The sequence below is a fragment of the Dermacentor albipictus genome, chromosome 1, assembly GCF_038994185.2.
Source record: "Dermacentor albipictus isolate Rhodes 1998 colony chromosome 1, USDA_Dalb.pri_finalv2, whole genome shotgun sequence".
In the NCBI taxonomy this organism is placed as follows: Eukaryota; Metazoa; Arthropoda; class Arachnida; order Ixodida; family Ixodidae; genus Dermacentor; species Dermacentor albipictus.
Window position 1 is genome coordinate 90247223 of NC_091821.1, and position 19638 is coordinate 90266860.

Sequence of the window (19638 nt, forward strand, 5' to 3'; positions counted from 1 at the left end):
CACTGTGATAAAGGGGCTTTAGCATAAATGTGAGTGCCCTGAGGGGCCTCCACAGTGTAGCCACCTGGTTGCACAGAGCTTAACCAGCCAAACACAGAGCTAAGCCTTTAAGCCTTTAAAAAGACGTGTTCACGATTATCTTGCTGTCAAAAATTTACTCCAGCAGCGAAGTAGAACACACTTGGTTACTGCTATATTAGCTCTGTGTTTGTCTGGTTGAGCTCCGTGCTACCGGATGGCTGCACCTTGCAGGCCACTCATGTTTGTGCCACTGCCGATCTGGCAAAACGCCTAGTCCACCTGCATTTACCGGAATGTCCTACATGCTGAAACTCTGCTGGGGTAGTAATCTGCTCTGGAGTGAAGTGACAGCCGAAAATGTGTATATGCTGGCACCGATCGGAGGCCTACAGCTAGCCCTATGCACTGCAGCCACTTGTTTGCATGTTGCCTTGCAGTGGGACATGATGTCACAGCTTGACATATCACCGAATGCTAGATTTTCAGCCCACAACATAAGGGCAATCCATGGTGCTTGCAAAAAGAAAGTTCGAGACCAACACTGACCGCTCAACTCGCATCACCACAGAGCAGATAGCAACAGGACTTACTGTGTGCCGGAAGTGCTTAGTGTAGTGATAAAAATTGTCGTTGTGTTTTCTCTATTACTTTTGTTATAGAAACAAATTAACCAACACTCCAACTATTATGAATGTCATTTGTTCACCATAAAGTTGGAAAAATTATCGATGACATCACCTAGGTGGCCAGTCAGACAGCTCGCCCAACTGACATCAATTGCACCAACTACGTCAATTGTAAGGGGGCAGCTGAAAAGTCTGGGGAGTGATGCCGCTGCAATCGGTAGTGATTCACATTTTTGAAACCTTTTAATAAATTGCACTCTATGCAGAGTGCCTAAATGCGTCAATGATCGGAAGGAACCTACCCTAACGACTCGGTATGTTTGTACAAGATCGTCAAAATTGTTTCAGGTCTCTTTAACAAAGCAAAATAGACAAAAAAAATTGTGTCCAAAGTCAAAAACTAATGTAGAATTGACATTAAAGCTTCTAAACAAAATATAAATCTAGCACACAGTAGATTTTTTAGCAAGAAAAATGGGCAGGGGTCGTCCAATATGACTGCAATATTGACACGTGTACTTATCTTTATCGGGCGACCACGTTTCACAACTGTAATCGCACAGCACGGTACGCGCCTGCATGTATCCGACGTTTCTGGAAAGATATCGATGCTTCTACCCGGCTGTCTGTTGTCGCAGAACCTTGTGTTATCTGATTTCATCGCGTAACGCGAATGGTGTAGAACTTTGTGGAAGGCACGTGGGTCCGAACGATTAGTCTGGAACATTCGAAGACTGCTCTATAAAAGCTGACGCACTTCACCCGCTGATCAGATTTACGACGATCGCCGACTGTGTTCGCCGCTCTCGTTGTGCTTTAAGTGTAGCGTGTTTTGTGGGCACAGGTTCGCCCAATAAAAGCTAGTTTTTGCCTTTCACAGTATTGCTACTGTGTTCTTTGACGTCACGACCACGTGACAATATGACTGCAATACAGCCGTGTTGTGTCAAAAAGCATATGAATGCCGCAAATGCAGTTCTGCTTTCATAACCGTGCAGGCAATTTTCAGCCCGAATTTCATGGAAAAAAGAAGGAGCGTGTTAGAGTGGGGTGACTACCATAATCAGACATTGGGAGCTACCTTTATTGCGTGAAAATCTTCCTAGGGCACGTAGTAAATAGGTTTTGATGGGAGGTTGGAATGGATTCACTGCCCGCTAAGCTCTGCCAAGACATGCTGCCACTAAAGGGGTCACTATTGGAGTCGTAATAGGGGTCGGGTGCGTGCATGCTGACTGGTCAAGTTCGAATTATCCGCCGAAGGACAATTTTAGGATTTAAATAATGAAGGTTGGTGCCTATAGAAATGTGTGGGCAATCTTCTGTAGATATCAATTCACTAGAATCGAAAGAATGGAGTCTACTGTGTTCCTTTAAATTGGCTTTCATGCTTGAGGTTGGCTAGGTCACTGTGAAAGAAAATGCAACTTTTGAAACACTGCAAGTTATACAATAAAATATGTGTAAGGTGTGTGCAGAATATTTGTGTGCTTGCTTATGTTCTGCAAGCTTGGCCAAAAGCTTGGCCACTTGACCCAAAGTTATGGTGTACAGTATGGGAGTGCCTTGGGGGAGCTTTCACTGCATATTTTCACTCAAGGGAAGTTGCAGTGGCTGTGGTAAGCTTTTTTTTTTTTTCGAATGTCATGCTCCAAAAGCTTTTGTGGTTGGTAGTACATTGGGTGCGTTTTCTGAGAAATGCATGACTTTGTGAAATGGGGGGTCCTGTCATTTTCCTTGGCGCTTGGTTGTGTCACATATGTTTAGAAACTAAGGCGAGTTATGGGAATTCCCTTCCTTTTATTTTTATTAAAAATTTTCATATAGGAGTTCAGAATAAGCCAGTCTAGCAAACTGTTTTAAGTGTGTGTGCTGCAACACCTAGAGGCCTTCGTGGCTTCCTTTTCTTTATCAGGCTGACGAGCAGTTGCTTGGAGATGTTGGATGACTGCTTCTCAGTGAGCTCGCTATCAGAGGAGTGGCTGACTGGGAATGCTAAAGGGACCGCCTTGGAGGTGGCCACACGCCTGCTAACCTTGCCCACTCCACCTGCTGTACACCAGCAAGTTCGTGCTCTCCTGGCTGCTTTACACCCAAGCCGCACTGCCTACACCAGCCACAGGGTGTGTTTAACTCCTTATGTCTTTTTCTCTTGGATTTGGCATAGAAGGGCTAGGCAAGGAAGGGTGCCAGGATTTTTTTAGTGTTGGGGACATGGCATGATTCTCCACTCCATTGGGGGTTCAGGATTGGGTATGGGATTATTTTATCATGTTTATTGAGGGTTCTAATCATCACAGCCCTAGTTTACTAGTATGCAAATGGTCACCTACAAATGCGTCGCGTGTGCTTTGAGCTCAATGCTGCTACTCTAGGCATTTGTGCTGCTACTCTAGGCATTGCGTAGATGGTAAGCATGCCCGTCATGGTCTCTTGATGCCTTTCTTGTAACACTATAGTCTCATGCACTTTCAACTGATTTTGTTTGAACGTGGCATCTCACCCTCTTAAAATTGACAACTGCAATCAACTTTGCCACGACCACATTAACAAAATATGAATGGTAAAAGCAACAATGGCTCAGGAAATGCTAGTTGTGCGTGCTACGATGCATGACGCTGTTTTGAACCAGCTCCAAGGTAAAAGAAATTAAACGAGTCCGGAACCACCCCTTGGGCATGGTGAAAAAACACAGCCTGTGGATAGTGTATGCTGCTGTGAACATCTCGGCAAATTTTGCAGTGGTGCGCGGCGTGTGCAGCTCACAGGCACGGAGTGACCTTTTCTTCAAACGCTCTTTTTTCAACAGAGCCTGCCCCTAACTTGTTTCTGGACGATTTATTTCATAATATAGCCGATTCCTATGCACGACTGCTATTGGCCAATAGCTGATATCAAATATGTTTGGTTCAGTGTGCTTCTTCCTACTGTTACTGTGTATATTTAGTGATGCAGTTTAATAAACAGGCTGAAGTAAGCAAAAGTCTGCTTTCCAATTTCTATAATAATTAGTACATACTTCCGGAAGAAGCAGAGTATCGTCTGCTCACGCTCAGCCATGGCTGCCTATGTAGGAATTAAACTTTGGCCACCCTGCTTATCGATGTCTTAGCCGTTGGGTAAACCTGATTTCGACTAGTTTTGAACTCTCACCTAGCCGCGAACCAGGCGAAACTTAACGTCCGACCACACAAATGCTTGCCAGTGCACACTCACTCCTGGCTGCTCCTGGATTCGCTTCATGTTAAGCTATTGATAGCGCTTCAAAATCCATAAGTTAGATGTGGCTACTATTGGGCAGTCAAACTGGTGCAGGAAAATGTTGTTGCTCACCACATAGCACAGCCAGACAGGAGCATATAAGCGTTAGCGCACACTCAAGCCCTGTCATGAACAAATATAAACGTTTCGCATGCGCACTGCAGTTCCATGTGGAGTCTAACCAATTTATAACGATACCAGTTTTAACAATGTATTAGTTATAACAATGAGAAGCTGTTGCACCGTCAACTTTTATGTTTTCTGTGGTGAAATAACCCGCTTACTAAGAAATTCGAGCCGCTGCACCTTTGCCCACCGCCCCAACAGACGCCATGCGCCCATACAATAGGACCTGTTTTCCCGCCTTCTTTTCATTGCCAGCCTCACGCGCCTCTCTCCCCTCACCCTTCCACCCCTTCGAACACAAACGAGCTGTGCCCAAAGCTCTCTAATGGACCCCGCCAACTGCGCTGACAACGCTTGATGGCAATGCTGCTGGATTGCTTGCTGGCCCCGCACTCTGTGCAGTTCTGCCAATGGATTACGTCGCTCGAAGTCTTCTTTGTTGGTTGTGTCAAAGTCATTCCTGGCCACGTGGTTTCTCCATCTCGTTTAACTAGCCGCCGAAATGGAAGATGGCTGATCCATCATTGGCAATGCACAACGTTGCCCGTGAAAAAAAAGTGCACTGCTATAGATTTGGAAACAAAGTGCAGTGTCCTGAAGGACTACGAAGACTTTAAAAAAAGTGTGCAACTTGATGAAGAAGTATGGACTATCGCAACCGATGGTGTCGCCGATCATTCGCTTGGCAGAGAAGTTCGACAAAGAAAACTGTTCGGTAGACGATGGGTGCAAACACCGTCGACAAGGTGCCTATGAGGAGGTGGAAGAGACCCATTATGAGTGGTTTCGCAGTGCCTGTGCCATGAACTTGCCCATTACTGGGCCAATTCTGTCCACAAACAATTAACATTTCAAACTCATTAACAATTTTAACTTCCGTTCGGGTTGAAGCTGGGTACAGCACTTCAAGGAGAGGCACGGCATTGTTTGCAAAGCCGTCACTGGTAAAGGAGCTTCGCTTGACGTGGAGGCGTAGCAGAAATGGGTGGAGGAAGCACTGCCCCACACCCTCGGCAACTAAGGTGACACTGACGTATATAATGGTGATTAAACAGGACTGTTCTTCCAGATGCTGTCGTCGAAGAGGCATGCACTCAAAGGAGACATGTGTAAGGGTGGCAAAAACATCAAGCTGCGTCTCTCTATGTTTTTGTGCACCATCATGGATAGGAGCAACAAGTGCCCTGCATTTGTCATTGAGAAATAAAAAAAGCCCCGCTGCCTCTGCTGTGTTGCCAGGATACTGGTATGCAGCCGTCACAACTGCAAGGCATGAGTGACGTGAGAACTTTTTCGCGAGTGGCTCTTGGAGTTCGATCGATGAAACGAATGATCTAGGAGGAAGATGGCACTCATCATAGATCATTGTAGTGCTCACCACTCCATACCTAAGCTCTCAAGCATGAATGTCTTTTTCCTGCCGTCAAACACGATGGCAAGCTTGCAACCCATGGACGATGGCGTGATCACCAATTTTAAAGTCATGCATCATTGTGGCCATGCATATGATGGCCATGTATGATGGCCATGTTGTTTATCTTTGGTGTGTAGTCCGAAGTAAGTGATTTTATGGTACGGAACTGCTTTAGCAAAGTGGGCTTTGTCCGAGGCAGCGGTGACATATATAAAACCTGTGAAGCTCCCTCCGATGAAATGATGCCTGAACTTTGGTCTGCAGTCAACAAGGATGCTTCAGGACTCAAAGATTCTCTACATGCAAATGACATATTAGAAACAGGAGTTCTAATCGATTAGGCAATTGTCACAAATGTGCTTGCATCGGATAGTGACGGCGATAGTGACAATGACGGAAACGATGATGCAGTAGTGCAGGCTGCCTCAATGTTGTCCTTACAGGAGACCCTGCAGATGATTCAGTCTCTCCCAGGCTTCATTTTCAGAACTGAACTTCCGCTGCATTACGTGGAGCACCTGGATGCCTTGGAGAAGAATGTCGGCAAGCTTCACGTAAAGCAAGCAAGGCTGGCAGACATGGGGTTTTCTCATGAAAGCCATTGAGAAGGTGTCAAGGTGCTTGTGGCAGTTTTGCCCCAGCATTTCTTTGGGATTCGAGAGGCTGCTACAACAACATTCTCTCAAGTGTTAAAAGGCCCCTTTTCGGGCCACCAAAGCGATGCCTCGGCGGAGCTCACATGTCGCTTGCCATCCGGGACCCCTTTTTGCAGTTGTTATAGCAATGCCATTCTTGAACACTGAGAGCCGTGGCTTGTTACATGCAATTGAATTGCGTAGGAAGCGGTGCTAGTAGGTGGTGGGGGGGAAACTGGCCTCTCTGCCATTAGTTTCCTCGCAACACCTCTGCCCTCTCACTCTTTTGCTTTGTTTTTCATGCAACCTGGTTATAACAATAAATTTTTTGTGGCACTTGAATGTTGTTACAAGTGGGTTCAACTGTAGCTGCGGTCTGCTATGTAGTGTAGATACCACGGCCACCTCGGGGTGCTGTGACAAGTCTGCTGGCTGAGCGCACTGCGGCTCACTGAGGACAACTGCATTTGGTGCGTTGGAGGCGCCAAAATCGGAAATACTGGCATCTATGTGAATATCCAAAATGAAATTTGAACTGCATGCCACAGTAACGTTCAGTAGGCCGAGTGTTGTGACCGAATGTTGTTCTGCCGTAGCCTTTGCACTGCAAGTCATTGAAGAAAGAGCAGAAGCACTGTGAGTAGAATGTTTGATTGCCAATAACTCTGCTTCTACTGAGTGCATTGAAGTACTTTTTGCGACAAAGTATTTCAAATACATTTCTCAGCTTTAATAAAAATTGGTTATGTGTCCTTTTAAAGACACTACTCTGCACTTTATTGATGTGCTAGGTAACAAGTGTTTGCACATTTTTATTTGACATATGATGTTAGATTTTTTCTCTTTTGTTACTGTGCCTATAGAAGTCGATGAATTTGATCGGCTGTTTTTCTACACATTGTTAAATATTTCCGTTGGAATTCTTGTGCTAGCAAATGGTTCACCATCTGAAATGATGACCGAACTTTAACTATTTGCCATATTTGACAATTTTGGGCAGATTGGGGAACCCGGAAAAATAAGACTTCGACTAGAGGTATTGTCCAAACTGACCTCCAGTGCTCCTAGTACTTCAATAAAAAGACGCATTTGTGCTTTTTTCAACTTTGCAACATAATTTTTAAATGACAGCAGCATTGAAGACGCAGAAGCTTCTCTCAGATTGCCAATATTCTGATCCAGTGTATGAGCTTTTTAATGATATCACAAACAGTAGATGCTCATGACCGTTTGTTTTTTAATTTATTGTATTCGACTAATATCAAGTGCAACTTGATTTTTCCCACCGTGGGTTGCTTGTATTCATCAGCGTTTTGGAGGCATGTGTGCAAATTATTACGAGCAATCCTTCCCGTCGTGTGGGGTTTTCACTCACACAAGAGCACACAGTTGATTTGAGACCAACCTTTGACCGAAAAATTGCTACCGTGTTTATTCGAATCTAGGTCAAACTTTCTTTTTTTTTTTCGGAAATGTTACCCATAATTAGCTATCAATCTATATTCGGGACCAAAGCTAGCAAAAGTACCCAACTAATTGAGTTCCACTGTGAAACCTTGCCACGGCTGAAGCCGATAGGGCCAAGGCCTCAAACCAAAATGCTCTGGCATGCATGTCGATGGCATACGTCGAAACCGCAGTCGTGTAATACACGAATACCATATTTACTCGATCCTAATGTGCCCTCGTTTGTAACGCACACCCGTTTTCCGTGACAAAAGAAAGGAAAAAAAGTACTTTACAGTAGCAGCGAGCGAATTGACCTTCATGCTGCCTCTCGCATCAACGCGACCAATAAGCGGCGAAAACAGTGTGCAGCGGACTCTCTCCCCGTCGCAGATCGCTTTTAAGATGGGGCCGAAGCGATCGTATCACCGAACTGGATCATCACAGAATACGTCCTGCTTTAATCCACTGATACCTTTCCATGTTGCTTTGCTCGCGAAAACCCTCTTCTTCTGTTTGTGCTAGTCACGCATGCAAGTTTCAGGTACTCAGAACGCCCGTGATGCGACCCAATTTCCGTCTGTCTCTCCACACAAGATGACTTTCCTTTTAAATGCGGCATCGTGATGAACTCAGCACTTCGTGTTGATAAAGCAAATGAGAAAACGGGAAGTCAGACAGTAGACTAATGCTTAAGCACACATACTACAGCACATCGAGGAAGCTACAGCAGCTAGGCTTGAAGCGCGTATGAGGTGGCCATTTTTAAATGGCAATGTGGATATGGTAAAGCAGAGTTATAGTCGTACTCGATTCTAACACGCCGATTTTGATGGGTCGACCTATATTCGATTTTTTTTTTCTCTCTCTCTCTCTCTCTCTCTCAGAGAGCACAAGATATGGGAGCCGACCTATATCCATGCTTGACCTATTTTCGAGTAAATATGATAGCTGTGTAACCTCTTACATTTTCAACACTGCCTGTGCAAGTGTTCTTATTCATTACTGCACAATATTGTCAGCACTCCACATTAGTGTACAGTACTGTACAGGAACTGAACAAAGCATGTGGAGACTCCAGCAGTAATGAATGCATACTAGGCCAGCTTGCTTGCTCAGAAATGCTGATCGAATGCAATAATCAACTTTGGAGAGGCTTCTGCATGCTCCCTGACCTGACAACCATTGCTTCACGAGCCTAAAAAATGCAGTAGAAAGAAAACCAGGCACCTGCTGCAACAAGTAAAAACAAATGCTCCCTGTACAATGGAAACTTACCCGTTTTCACATTAGCAAAGCTACTGCTTTCCTGCATAGCATGGGCGTGACTATGGTTAGTAGTGACGCCAACAAATCTTCATGATTTTCTTGCATTATCTGACTTAAAGAAGTTATGAAAAGGAAACTAGGTGCATATTATATATATATATATATATATATATATATATAATATTTGCTCTCAGTACTTAGACTAAAAATTATGCAGATAAGAGAAAGTGTTATCAGCCATGTTATGTTGGTGTTATCTTTGGGTTGGGATTTTCTCTTATTGTGATGTCTTTAATGCTGTAAACTGGCAAGCTTGTGCTTTGAAACATTGTGCTCAAACTGAGCTCCACTTGTTTCTGCAGGATCAAGCTCTCTTGAGCTATGTCCTGGAATGCCTGAACATTAGCAGCAAAGAGAAGCCACCGTTCCAAGATCTTGATGGTGAAGCCTTTTACCGATTGGTGGCAATTGCTCGTGGTGTGGCTTGTGCTCGGCCAGCCAACCTCGTGCAGTTTGCAGAGTCCCATGAAGTCAACACAGGCCCTGTAGAAGGCCTTGAAGAAAGTGAGTGCCTGCTTGGGTCCTTCTTATTTATTACTGCTACCTGTGTGATGTAGTACAAGTGGCTACATAAGGGCACAGTACATATTTGGTTGTAGATATTGATTGTAAGCAAGGAGCAACTTCATTTAGCTACAGAAAAGTAAAATCCATAGTAATCTAAGCTGTTGGTTCACATTTACCAAACACTTATAGAAGATGCTGCCACTCTGCTTTGATCCCAGGTATCCAATGTAGAGGTATAAATGGTTGGCATGCTGCAATGCTGCCCGATAAAGTTAATAAAATTAATAAATTGCAAAAAAATTGTTGTGAAATTGGCAGGGAAATAAGAAACCAGATACACGTGAACAGGGTTTATTTCCAGAAGTATTCCCAGAAGTTTGCTTACGCATTTTTTTTTTCTCAATGTGAGCTTTATTCTGACCCCCACCTCTGTGATACAGCACTCACACTCTGCAAACAGCAGCATGGCAAAGCCATAATACAAGCTGATGAAGTTTCCTGTGACATAAAACATGCCAAAAACCTGTGGTGTAGGCAGTGTATTTGGAACATTCTGGACATACTGGAAGTAACTGTCATCTGCACTTTTGTAGTGTTGTCGCTTTTTTGCTCTTCACAAGCAACTATGTGAATGGTGTCATATATGCAAAAATTTGTCTGGCATGTCTGTGCATCACATGCTAGCATGCTTACTGTGGAAAAGGATGTTACCATCTTTGGTGAAAGTGTGGGTAGTTTGTCAACTCTTAGTAGCTTTATCAAGAAGCAGCACACTCGCCTTGAAGAAAGTGAACTTGCCAGGAAGTGAAAAATTATGTACATGCATGCTGTGTTTGACAGCAGGAACACATCACCGCTTTTTCTCCAAGTAGTGCTTCTTAGCAGTCCCAAAGCTGGAATGTGTAAAAAAATTTGGAAGACGCTTAAGCTTCGGTTTTAAGAGCCGAATGCGATAGCATTCAAAGATGTCTGACTGCTTCTCACGCTTCTCGTCAACTGCAGCTTATGTAATCGTAATGTTTAACAGCAAACGCTGGTGGCGAACACTATGCACAAAGGCAACCTTTCTGGTAGAAATGCTGCCTCTTGCGTGGGGCATGATGTGGCGGAGGCGAGTTTCATCTGGAGTTGTTGCAAGAAACCGGGCATGCCACTGCGTGGCATACAAGATTTGCGTGCTCCGGCGTGCGTTAATCTCGGTCGCCGTGGCCAGTCTGTAATGGTGGAAACGCTGGAAAAGGGGTTTTTGTGTTTCCGCATAACAGAATTATGTTTTCTCATACACAGTTAAACCTCGATATAACGAAGTCGGTAAAATCGGCAATTTACTTCGTTATATCAAAATTTCGTATTGAAATTGAACCTTTTATGCAAGTAAGTACAGTCGCCAATCAATTTTTCTTGCACAAAAAGGGGCTGCAGAATTTTCCAAATTATCAGGCAGTCAAAAAAAGCAAATTTGAATGACAAAATTCATTTTGATAAATTTGGGAGTCGGTGACGAATGATACAGTTTCATGCTATGTACGTCAACGATATCTTCACATCAGCGGTACGAATTAAGCAAAGCCAGGCACACTTTTGCATGCCCTCCGCCCTCGCAGCTGATAGCGTCGCCTGCACTGAAACGACACTATCAGAAAAGGCGCCAGCAGCCAGGAGGAAATGCTACATCTGTCTCTTGCGCCAACAAGTCACCGAAACTTGAGATTACGCAACCTCCAATACTAAATGCGTAGGAAGACAGCTTACATGTGCCCCGCCGTCTCAGCACGCTCACTCTTTGCACACTCAGTAGATTACCTGTAAAGCAGGGTGCACGGCTGCTTATGCGCTCAGCCGCACTTGCAGCCCTGCACAGCCACAGCCGAGATGCATAGCAGAAATCGAGACGTGTGCAAACTACCCCCCTCCCCCCCCCCCCTGCTCCCTCGTGTGCACTTCATCGCGCTACCGCAACCTCGCTGCCCTCCTCCTTTTTCTCTTTGCCCGCACGTGAAGTCACGATCTTTCTTGCCTCACCCGCGCACACTTTCTCTCACACCTAAAGCACACAGTGCCCAGGGTATGATATGTTCTCATCGCACTTGAAGTTTTTACAGAACATGATGTGGCTCCACTTCAGTGGTCACTCTTGTCACGTGCTGCGTGACTTGAGAGGTGCGTGTGCAAGCAGCTATTTGTAATTCAATCATTTGACCATCTGCATCCACGTAAGTTTCCATTTATTGTCTCAGCATTCCTTTGTGGCGGCAGTGAAACTTCGTTATATTGAAATCACCTACAAACACACTTCGTTACATTGAGGTTTTATATACATAGTGTTGTATGGACAAGAAGTTATGAAAACCTAAATACTTCATTATATATAGAATTTCGTTATATTGAAGTTCATTACATCGAGGCTTAACTGTATTTGCTTTCTTGATGCAACCATATCTGCTGAACCCTTATTTTACAGTTATGGGGAGGCAAAACTGGCTGCAGTTGGGAAGCTGAGATCGGTGACGGTTTTTTTTTTTTTTTTTTTTTTTTTTTTTTTGTGCCGACCGAAGGTTTCTATCACCGTCCATCTTGTAGCCAACACTAATATTCACGCTGCATGATATAATTTCAGTGGTGATATATATATTTTTACAGTGCCGCAGACAAGAGTGTCTAGTGTCTAGTAGGCAGGAGTGAGCACATACAACGAAAAAAAAAAAAAAACCTTGAATAGACATTCACTACAAAGATATGGAAAGAGCAAAAAAAGATGCCTCATTCAGACATAGCTCTCAATTTTGTGAGGAACACTTCAACATTAGGGCTGTCAACAATGTCCTCCGTAACTGATTCTAGGCTGCTTGGTGCTGGAAAAAAAATGGACTTGAGTGTGTCAATATTTGTACGATACTGTTTGAGCTATTTGCCATTATTGCAACGAATGTTGGCGCGAGACACAGGGGTTATGCAAGGAGACAAATCAATTGGTAAAAAATTATGGTGCATAAGATACAAGACCTTCAACTTTGATTCGGCCCACCTAGACTGCAGCAACTTGAGGCCAATAAAACTAATCATTTCTGTAACACTGTCAGTTCTCCTGTACCTATTACAAATGAATCTTGCAGCCAAGCCATCCTCTGTATTTTCTCTAGCTTAGTAATATTCTGTTTCATATGCGGGTCCCACAAGGTTGATGCATACTCTAAACCGGGCCTAACAAGTATTTTATAAGCCGTCAGCTTAACTTGGAGTGGCGTATTGCAAAGCTTGCGTTGGATGGCTCGTAGGGCTCGGAGTGCGGTACTATATATGTTATCTATGTGGTCATTCCAACTTCGCATTCACGTGATTGCTACTCCCAAGTTCTTGATTGCTGGTACTTCCCTTAGTGGTGTGTTTTCTATATAATGCTTATATTACTCTTGAAAGAAAATGGCATTGAAAGAGTTGGAGCACCAAGACTAAAAATTCATTTCTGTTCGGGCAAGAAGAATGTAAATACAGTCTGACCCTCCATGACCCCTAGAAAAGTGCTCATGACCCATTTGGGGGTCATGACCCACAGTTTGAGAAATGCTGATCTAGGTTCACCACTTCGCTAGTTCATCATGTGACACATTAATCTCCGGAACTCTGAAAACTTGTGACAAGATTTTGTTGTGTCAAGTACGTTCTTTATTTTGAGAAATCCGTGGCGCACACACACACATGCAGTCTGCGTTCCGTCCAACTGCACCGCACGCTGCTTGCTGTGCCGATTACTTCACTCACTCAGTTCGTTTTCACGCGCTTCCCGCATACCGACCGTGCACACATGCCTTCCATGTTCGCTCTCCCCGCCACACACCGTTGCCTACCATCCCATGCCTGCTACTCCACACAGTTGCCTACCGTCTCGTGCCTGTGATTCTATGCCACCTGGCATCAGCCCGGTACTCTCACAGTTGTCACAGCTTGGCGTGTAAAGGTTTTTTGAATGAGCTTTCATAATCGAGGACTGAAAGCAATTCCTCATGACAATGGCAATGACTATGACTCTGTTGGTAGGCTTTTTCTAATGCAGTTCATTTCATATCTGATTGCACCATGGAAACATGCCAGACCAGTTTTCTTGAAGAAAAAATGCTTGTTGGAATTGGGTAAATATGGTAATCATTTATTGTGAGCTGCCATTTTCATTTGAAAATCTACTCTGGGCAATCCAAGAAACGGGCATGTTCAGTGGGAGATAATGTGTCCTCGATGATATCCCAGAGTGCTGCGAATAGAGACAGTGCAGCCATTGGTATCGGGTACATTTGTCCCAACCAGTCAATTTCTATATTCCGGTGAGGGCCAATTTCAGGATTGAAATAACAAAAGCTTTGGCACATGGAAATGTATGAGCGCCGGCTGAGATGTTTGAGCGAGATTGAACTAATAAAAGAACTGAATTAGCCGGAGTTGAATTATTCCAATTTACGGTCGAACTGTCTTCTATGCTGTGCCAAGTAAACTTTTGTACAACCTGCAATGCATACATAGTCACATACAGAGTTAGTAGTGCTTGAAGGTAGGAATGCCGTCATCAGACATTCGGTTGCTGATAGCTGTGCTCATTTCATGGATTTTTTTCTATGTTTCTGCTGCATTGCAAACCAGTTCACTGATGATTGCGCATTCAAATTAACCGAAGATTACTCCCCGTGCAGCTCATTGGACTGAAATGAATACATGGTGTGCTTCACAGATGTGTGTTGTGCATGTCAGTGTTGGGCAGGTTTTAGCACTGGCTGATGGTCTGCATAACAAGGGGTTGTTCTGTGCAGTGAACAAGGAGGAGGTGCTTGAGGAGCGTGGCTTGCCACTCAAGGTACACATAGCAACCAACACTGTGCCACCTCCAGAGAATGGCCACTTCCTGAGCATCTTGACAGAGGCCTTCTGGCATCTGCATCGGCAGCGGCCTCAGAATCCTGCCCTGGCCCCCATCTCCAAACATGGCCTAGTCCACGTTGAAGCCACTGTTAGTTTCACTACTTTCTTCTCAATGATCTAGTGTTCAGTTTTGCATGACATTATATAAAGTAGGGAGGTGTGAATACGCAATATCACTGAATGAAATAGTGAATGTTCTAATAATTCGATTTAAGCTCATGCTCGATGCTGCACAAGCGAGTGCCTCGGTGCAAAAGGAATGCTAAGCACGCTGCAGGCGGGCCACCCCGTCTAATGCGGTAGTGGACTTTGTCTCTGTGAGCACTTGTGTCCTACTGCTTGCGCTCTCCGATGTTGGCTCAATGCAAGGATCCACACACACAATGCCCGAACTTCGCAATTCACAGAATGTTGTTGCGTCGACTGGGGCCACCTTTGTCGGTACAAGCTTCATCTGTGTCAGCAGGGCCAATTGAAACAATAACGGAACACAGAACAGCAATAAAAGCATCATGTATTTCGGAAAGGGCAAAAGCATGTGCAAAAATCGGGCTGATCAGCCTCTGGAAAGTGCTCAGATCATATTACACGTAGATGAACATTATCTAACCAGTTAGCATGATCTCGAGACCTATCACTGATGAGCTGCTCGTACTAACAGCAGCAGACATTCTGCAACAGCCTGCGTCCCATTTCCACATCGGTGGCGAATTTTCATCATGGCCACACTGCCCAGGCCATTAGGCCTGATCGGCGCTGCTTTATCGGGCGCTGGCAGCTAAAGTTATGGTTAGGTGCCGAATTGATGTAGTTCTATTTGCAGCTAGCACATGATACTCGGAAAGCCTATAAACCGCCTCACAAACAAAAGCAAATGTACAGGACGGCAACATAGGTGCTCACCACTGCCATCTTTGCGACACATCGTAAGGTGGCCTCTTGTTCTCAACGGCATTCAGAGACACACATCGGTCTCTTTTTGTAGCTTCGATCAACCCATTATAAGCTTTACATGGCAGGCGCGAAAGTGTAATGTTACTAGTGCGCTGACTGCCCAGCTGCATACATTTGCACGGATGGCGGATGGAGGAGGGATGAGAAAGGAGTGTCACATGCGAATTGCCTTGTCGCTCTTGATTTCAGAACCTTTGCCAGATGGCAAACCATACTGAACGTAACAATGAAGAGACGGCATTACTTTACTCTCAGCCCCAACCACAGTCAACCCGCACAACGCCAACGATGGCTACACGCGGAACGGTGATTGAGTCATGTGGTGCACAGTCCACACTTTCATCTCTCCCGTAAATTGGCCTTGTGGGGTTCTCAACCCATACTCTTGGGACAAAGGAACGACAACACAGTAGTGCAAACAATCACAAGGGCATTTATTCCACCTTTCATAGATAAATGCCTGCTAGCCGAGTTGCTAACCACAAAACATGCCGATGGGCACGCGACAAATCTAGAAGTCCGACTCACCGCGATTGGATAACGAGCGAATATGTTCGCCCCATGCTGGATCCCAACGCCTGGTCGTTTGCACGTACGGTCATGCGAACGGTGGCGCGTTCGATGGCGGCCACGCGAGACGGTCTCAAAGAAGTATGGATCTGCACACGCCGAGACGTCCGCCGCGCTCGCCGTCCCGCCACCCCCAAAGACCCAGCGTGTTCTCTCCTGCGCCCCCAAGTAACTCCGCCATGAGGCGGCGTTAGCAGCGCAACACTCACGGCATCTCTCGCACTGCTCTTCAACCACTCCGACCGTCGCGGGTGCCAGGCCACGCGGCGAAGCCGCACTGCAAGCGATGGAGCCATGCGGGAAAACAATATCTCAGGGGACGTGCGAGAGTCGCGCATCCCCACAGCCTTAATATAACCCACCCACTGTAAAGATGGGAAAGTCCTGTATTTTGTAGGAAAATAAAAGCAAAACTTTCTATCCAGTAAAAGATTGCCATGAAACGCAAATCCGCAGTTAAACTAGGAACCTCATAGGTAATCAGCAGAACATGACGTCACCAATATTTTAGCTTCAGAGGGGGAAAAATCATTCGATTCTATTCAACACACATTCTATTGATAAAAAATATTTTCCAAGCCTCCATATAATATAACTGATCTGTTATCAAAGCTGGCATACTTATTTGGAGTTCCCTTTAATATGAGTAGTTCGTACTTTGTATCCTGATTTTCGCGTAACTACCTGAGTTACTGATAGCTTGTTACATTCTTGTTATGCAATGCTAGGAAGTTCTGGGCATGTGCAGCACTGATTTCATTTTCTTGCACAAAATTTGTAAGCATTTAATTTTGTGATAAGTTTTCTTATAACGTATTTACACAATTGTAAGTCGACCGCTTATTTTTTTAATTTGAAAGTTTGAAGTTGGGGGGTCGACTTACAATCGAAACCAAAACATGGCGCCACCAAAAATGCGTGACCAACGGGAACTACAATGAAGTTACAATTTTATGTTTGGTCTATGGCCCTACCCGTATCTTTTCGCTATCTCGCGTGTTTGTTCGCTTTTCGGAAGGGTTTTTCAACATTTTTGAGAGTTTTACAGTGCACGCAGCACTCAAGGCGAGGGGGGGGGGGGGGGGGTTCGATAGTTGATGTAAGCGCCGCTGTTCCTATTTGTGGTGGCACCCTCAGAGCGGCGGTGCTTGCTGGGAGCATCGGTAGTTATGGAAGGGCAGGCACGGCTTGCGGGTTTCTCTTTGCCTGTTGCGCTTAGCTTCTTGACGAAAGGCATTGGTTTGATGCGTTCCATTTGACTGCCGGCATTGTGCTACTGTACTTCTATGCTTCCCCAGTCGTCATGAGTGCTCCAGGCCCACTAATCGTTCGGCACTCGTTCACAGCAGCGTTCAAGAGGGCTGCCATCCTTTACGCCGAAGAAACAAATCACTGCGCAGCGGGCCGCAATTTCTATGTTTCTGAACGGGTGGTGCGAGAGTGGCGACTGCAGCAAAGCAAAATTTTCACCTGTGACGGCAAGTGAGAAATTTCCCACATGCCGAAGTCTGGATGCTTTCCGGAGCTGTAGGCTAAGCTTGCGGAGTACGTCACTGAAATGCGTGATCGGTCCCTGTCAGTGAAGTGCGACATGGTCATGTAACAAGCCCGGACCTTCTCCTTTTAAGGCCCTGCTCTGCCGTGAGTACGAGTGGCTGGCAGCAGAATACCGCGAAATTACGCCAACCGGACCTGTAAAAAGAGCCTCCCTGATGGCTGCATGTGGTTGGGTGCATTCGGCGTGTGCTGCTGTTCCACAAGCTGTTGTGGTGCGGTCGTTTGCCAAATGTGAAATTTCGCTGGACCACGATGCGCTGTGGGACCGCAGCAACGATGACGACGGCAGCATTAGTGAAGACGAGTAGTCCAGTGACCATGTCAGCTACTAATAAATTTTCGTTATTGAATGCGCCCTCGGGTATGCTCTCCTTTTTTTTTTTTTTCTTTTTGTCACGCGATGTGGGGGGGGTCGACTTACATTCAAGTCGACTTACAATCGTGTAACTACGGTATTCGATTCGAAATGTACTATGTTCCATATTTGCACACCCCTACTAAATACCTACTAAATAATGCACAAGTACCTTCAACCCGGAGGAGCTGCACCTGGAGACGTATTCTCGTGCGTTCACCTTCACCGATACTATAGCTTTTGTGTGACATAGTTATCAACCAGCCAATAAGCACACACTGAGAGTGATATCGCGAAAGGCGACCGTCCGAGAATGCATCCCCTCATGATATCATTCTAAACATTTCACACCATACACGCACTAGCTTGCATAGAAATGTCACAACTAATAATTAGTGCTGCAGTTCTTCATGTACTCAGGCTCCTTGGAGCAACGCTTTGAACTGCCTTAAAATGTTGATCTTTGTAAAAGGCCAGGCACAGTGCACCTCACATTATTTTGCAGGATTCGAAGAGCCATATGCATCCTGGGTCACTGAATGGCTGGTCAATCCCATGGAATGCTTCTCATACATTATTGTCTTCCAGCTATTACAGGAACAGACAAAGGGCTGAAATACAGCAAGACGCATAGAACACCTTATTCATGCTGGTGCTTGTCATCATTACTTCAACCGTAGAAGTTAAAGAAACACTCCTACATATTTGGCTTGAATTTCTAAGCCTATCACCTAAAAGCAAGCTGTAATATACTGGATGATCAGAAAAGTTTTGATGTGCTGCATTGTAGGTCAGTGCACTGCATGCACTGACCTACAGTGCATACTGGCTGGTCTCCCTATGGTCATGCAAAGAGTGGGCATTAGTTACTGGATATCGCAAGCAACATCAGTCATCTGGGTGGGAACATAATACAGTAGGCTTGAAACTATTTAGTGTGCACTAGAGTGTCACAAATTGTTGGTGTTTGCACCTCTGTTGAAAGTTTCATCGATTGCTCTTAATGGTAAGCCTAAAGCTAGCATGGCCTGTCTGTGGTATGCCTTGTGCACAACTCTGGAAACTGATCAGTCAGTCAAAGCCAAAGGATGTTCTGAGCATATCTTCTTCTTTCTGAGGTAGACACAGACCTTTGTGAAAAATTTGCCATGTCAGTGCCACTGCATTTGAATTCGTGCAAAAACATATCCACTTTCTTGTTTACTGTTAAACCACTACTACTTTGAGTGGTGCAGCACCACTTTGATTTGGCACTCACTATTGGCTCACAGTCTGATGTGTCCTCCTACTTACATGTTTTCATTGTCTGTTGGGCACAAACCAAACATGCCCAGTGTGAGTGCCAGCAAGGTGTTCATGCAGCAATAACTTGGTGCTGTATTTTCATTATCGCTTCCACATGGGTTATTGTCATGGGCTCTGCCAAACTATTTGCGATGTGTGACGACCTATCTAAACAAGAACTGCTATGCAAAATTGCTTCACTAAATGGAAAAAAAATAAGGCATGGTCTTGTATAGAAATGCTCTAGAAAAATATAAATTCATCAGGTTTCAATTTTTATTAGAGTGAGCTAGATTAGCTCATTGTTTGACTGTTGCACCATTGGTTCTGTGTGGTGACTGTTGCCGACTGCCTTATTCACCCTCTGGAAATAGGTGCAAGCCTTGGTTGAGGTGATGTACGCATTTGTGGCCTTGGACATGGAGAATGTCGGCTTGGTGGCAAAGCTGTTTGCCCGGCTGCTGCTCTGTGAGGACACGGTAGTAAGCTTTGCTGCTAAGCAGGCCATCGTTCGTGTGCTGCGGCCCAAAACACGGAAGCGCAAGGTTTTCATTCCACGTAACGCCCAGTGCAGCACACCTGGTAAGTTCATACCTACAGGAAACTGTGATTTTGGCCCTAAAAATTCAGGAACTCCTTTGTATTGGC

At 45.0% G+C, this 19638-nt stretch overlaps 1 protein-coding gene across 6 annotated transcripts in view; it reads left to right on the forward strand.

The window, feature by feature from the left end:
* poe (E3 ubiquitin-protein ligase-like protein poe) overlaps positions 1 to 19638 on the forward strand; it is a 549262-nt gene that overhangs the window by 340652 nt on the left and 188972 nt on the right. For all 6 annotated transcript variants that reach the window (XM_065455076.2, XM_065455078.2, XM_065455079.2 and 3 more), the window contains 4 exons: positions 2563 to 2770; positions 9161 to 9362; positions 14162 to 14358; positions 19365 to 19572. In XM_065455076.2, the coding sequence (XP_065311148.1) occupies positions 2563 to 2770; positions 9161 to 9362; positions 14162 to 14358; positions 19365 to 19572 (815 nt within the window). The remainder of the gene's footprint in view (positions 1 to 2562; positions 2771 to 9160; positions 9363 to 14161; positions 14359 to 19364; positions 19573 to 19638) is intronic.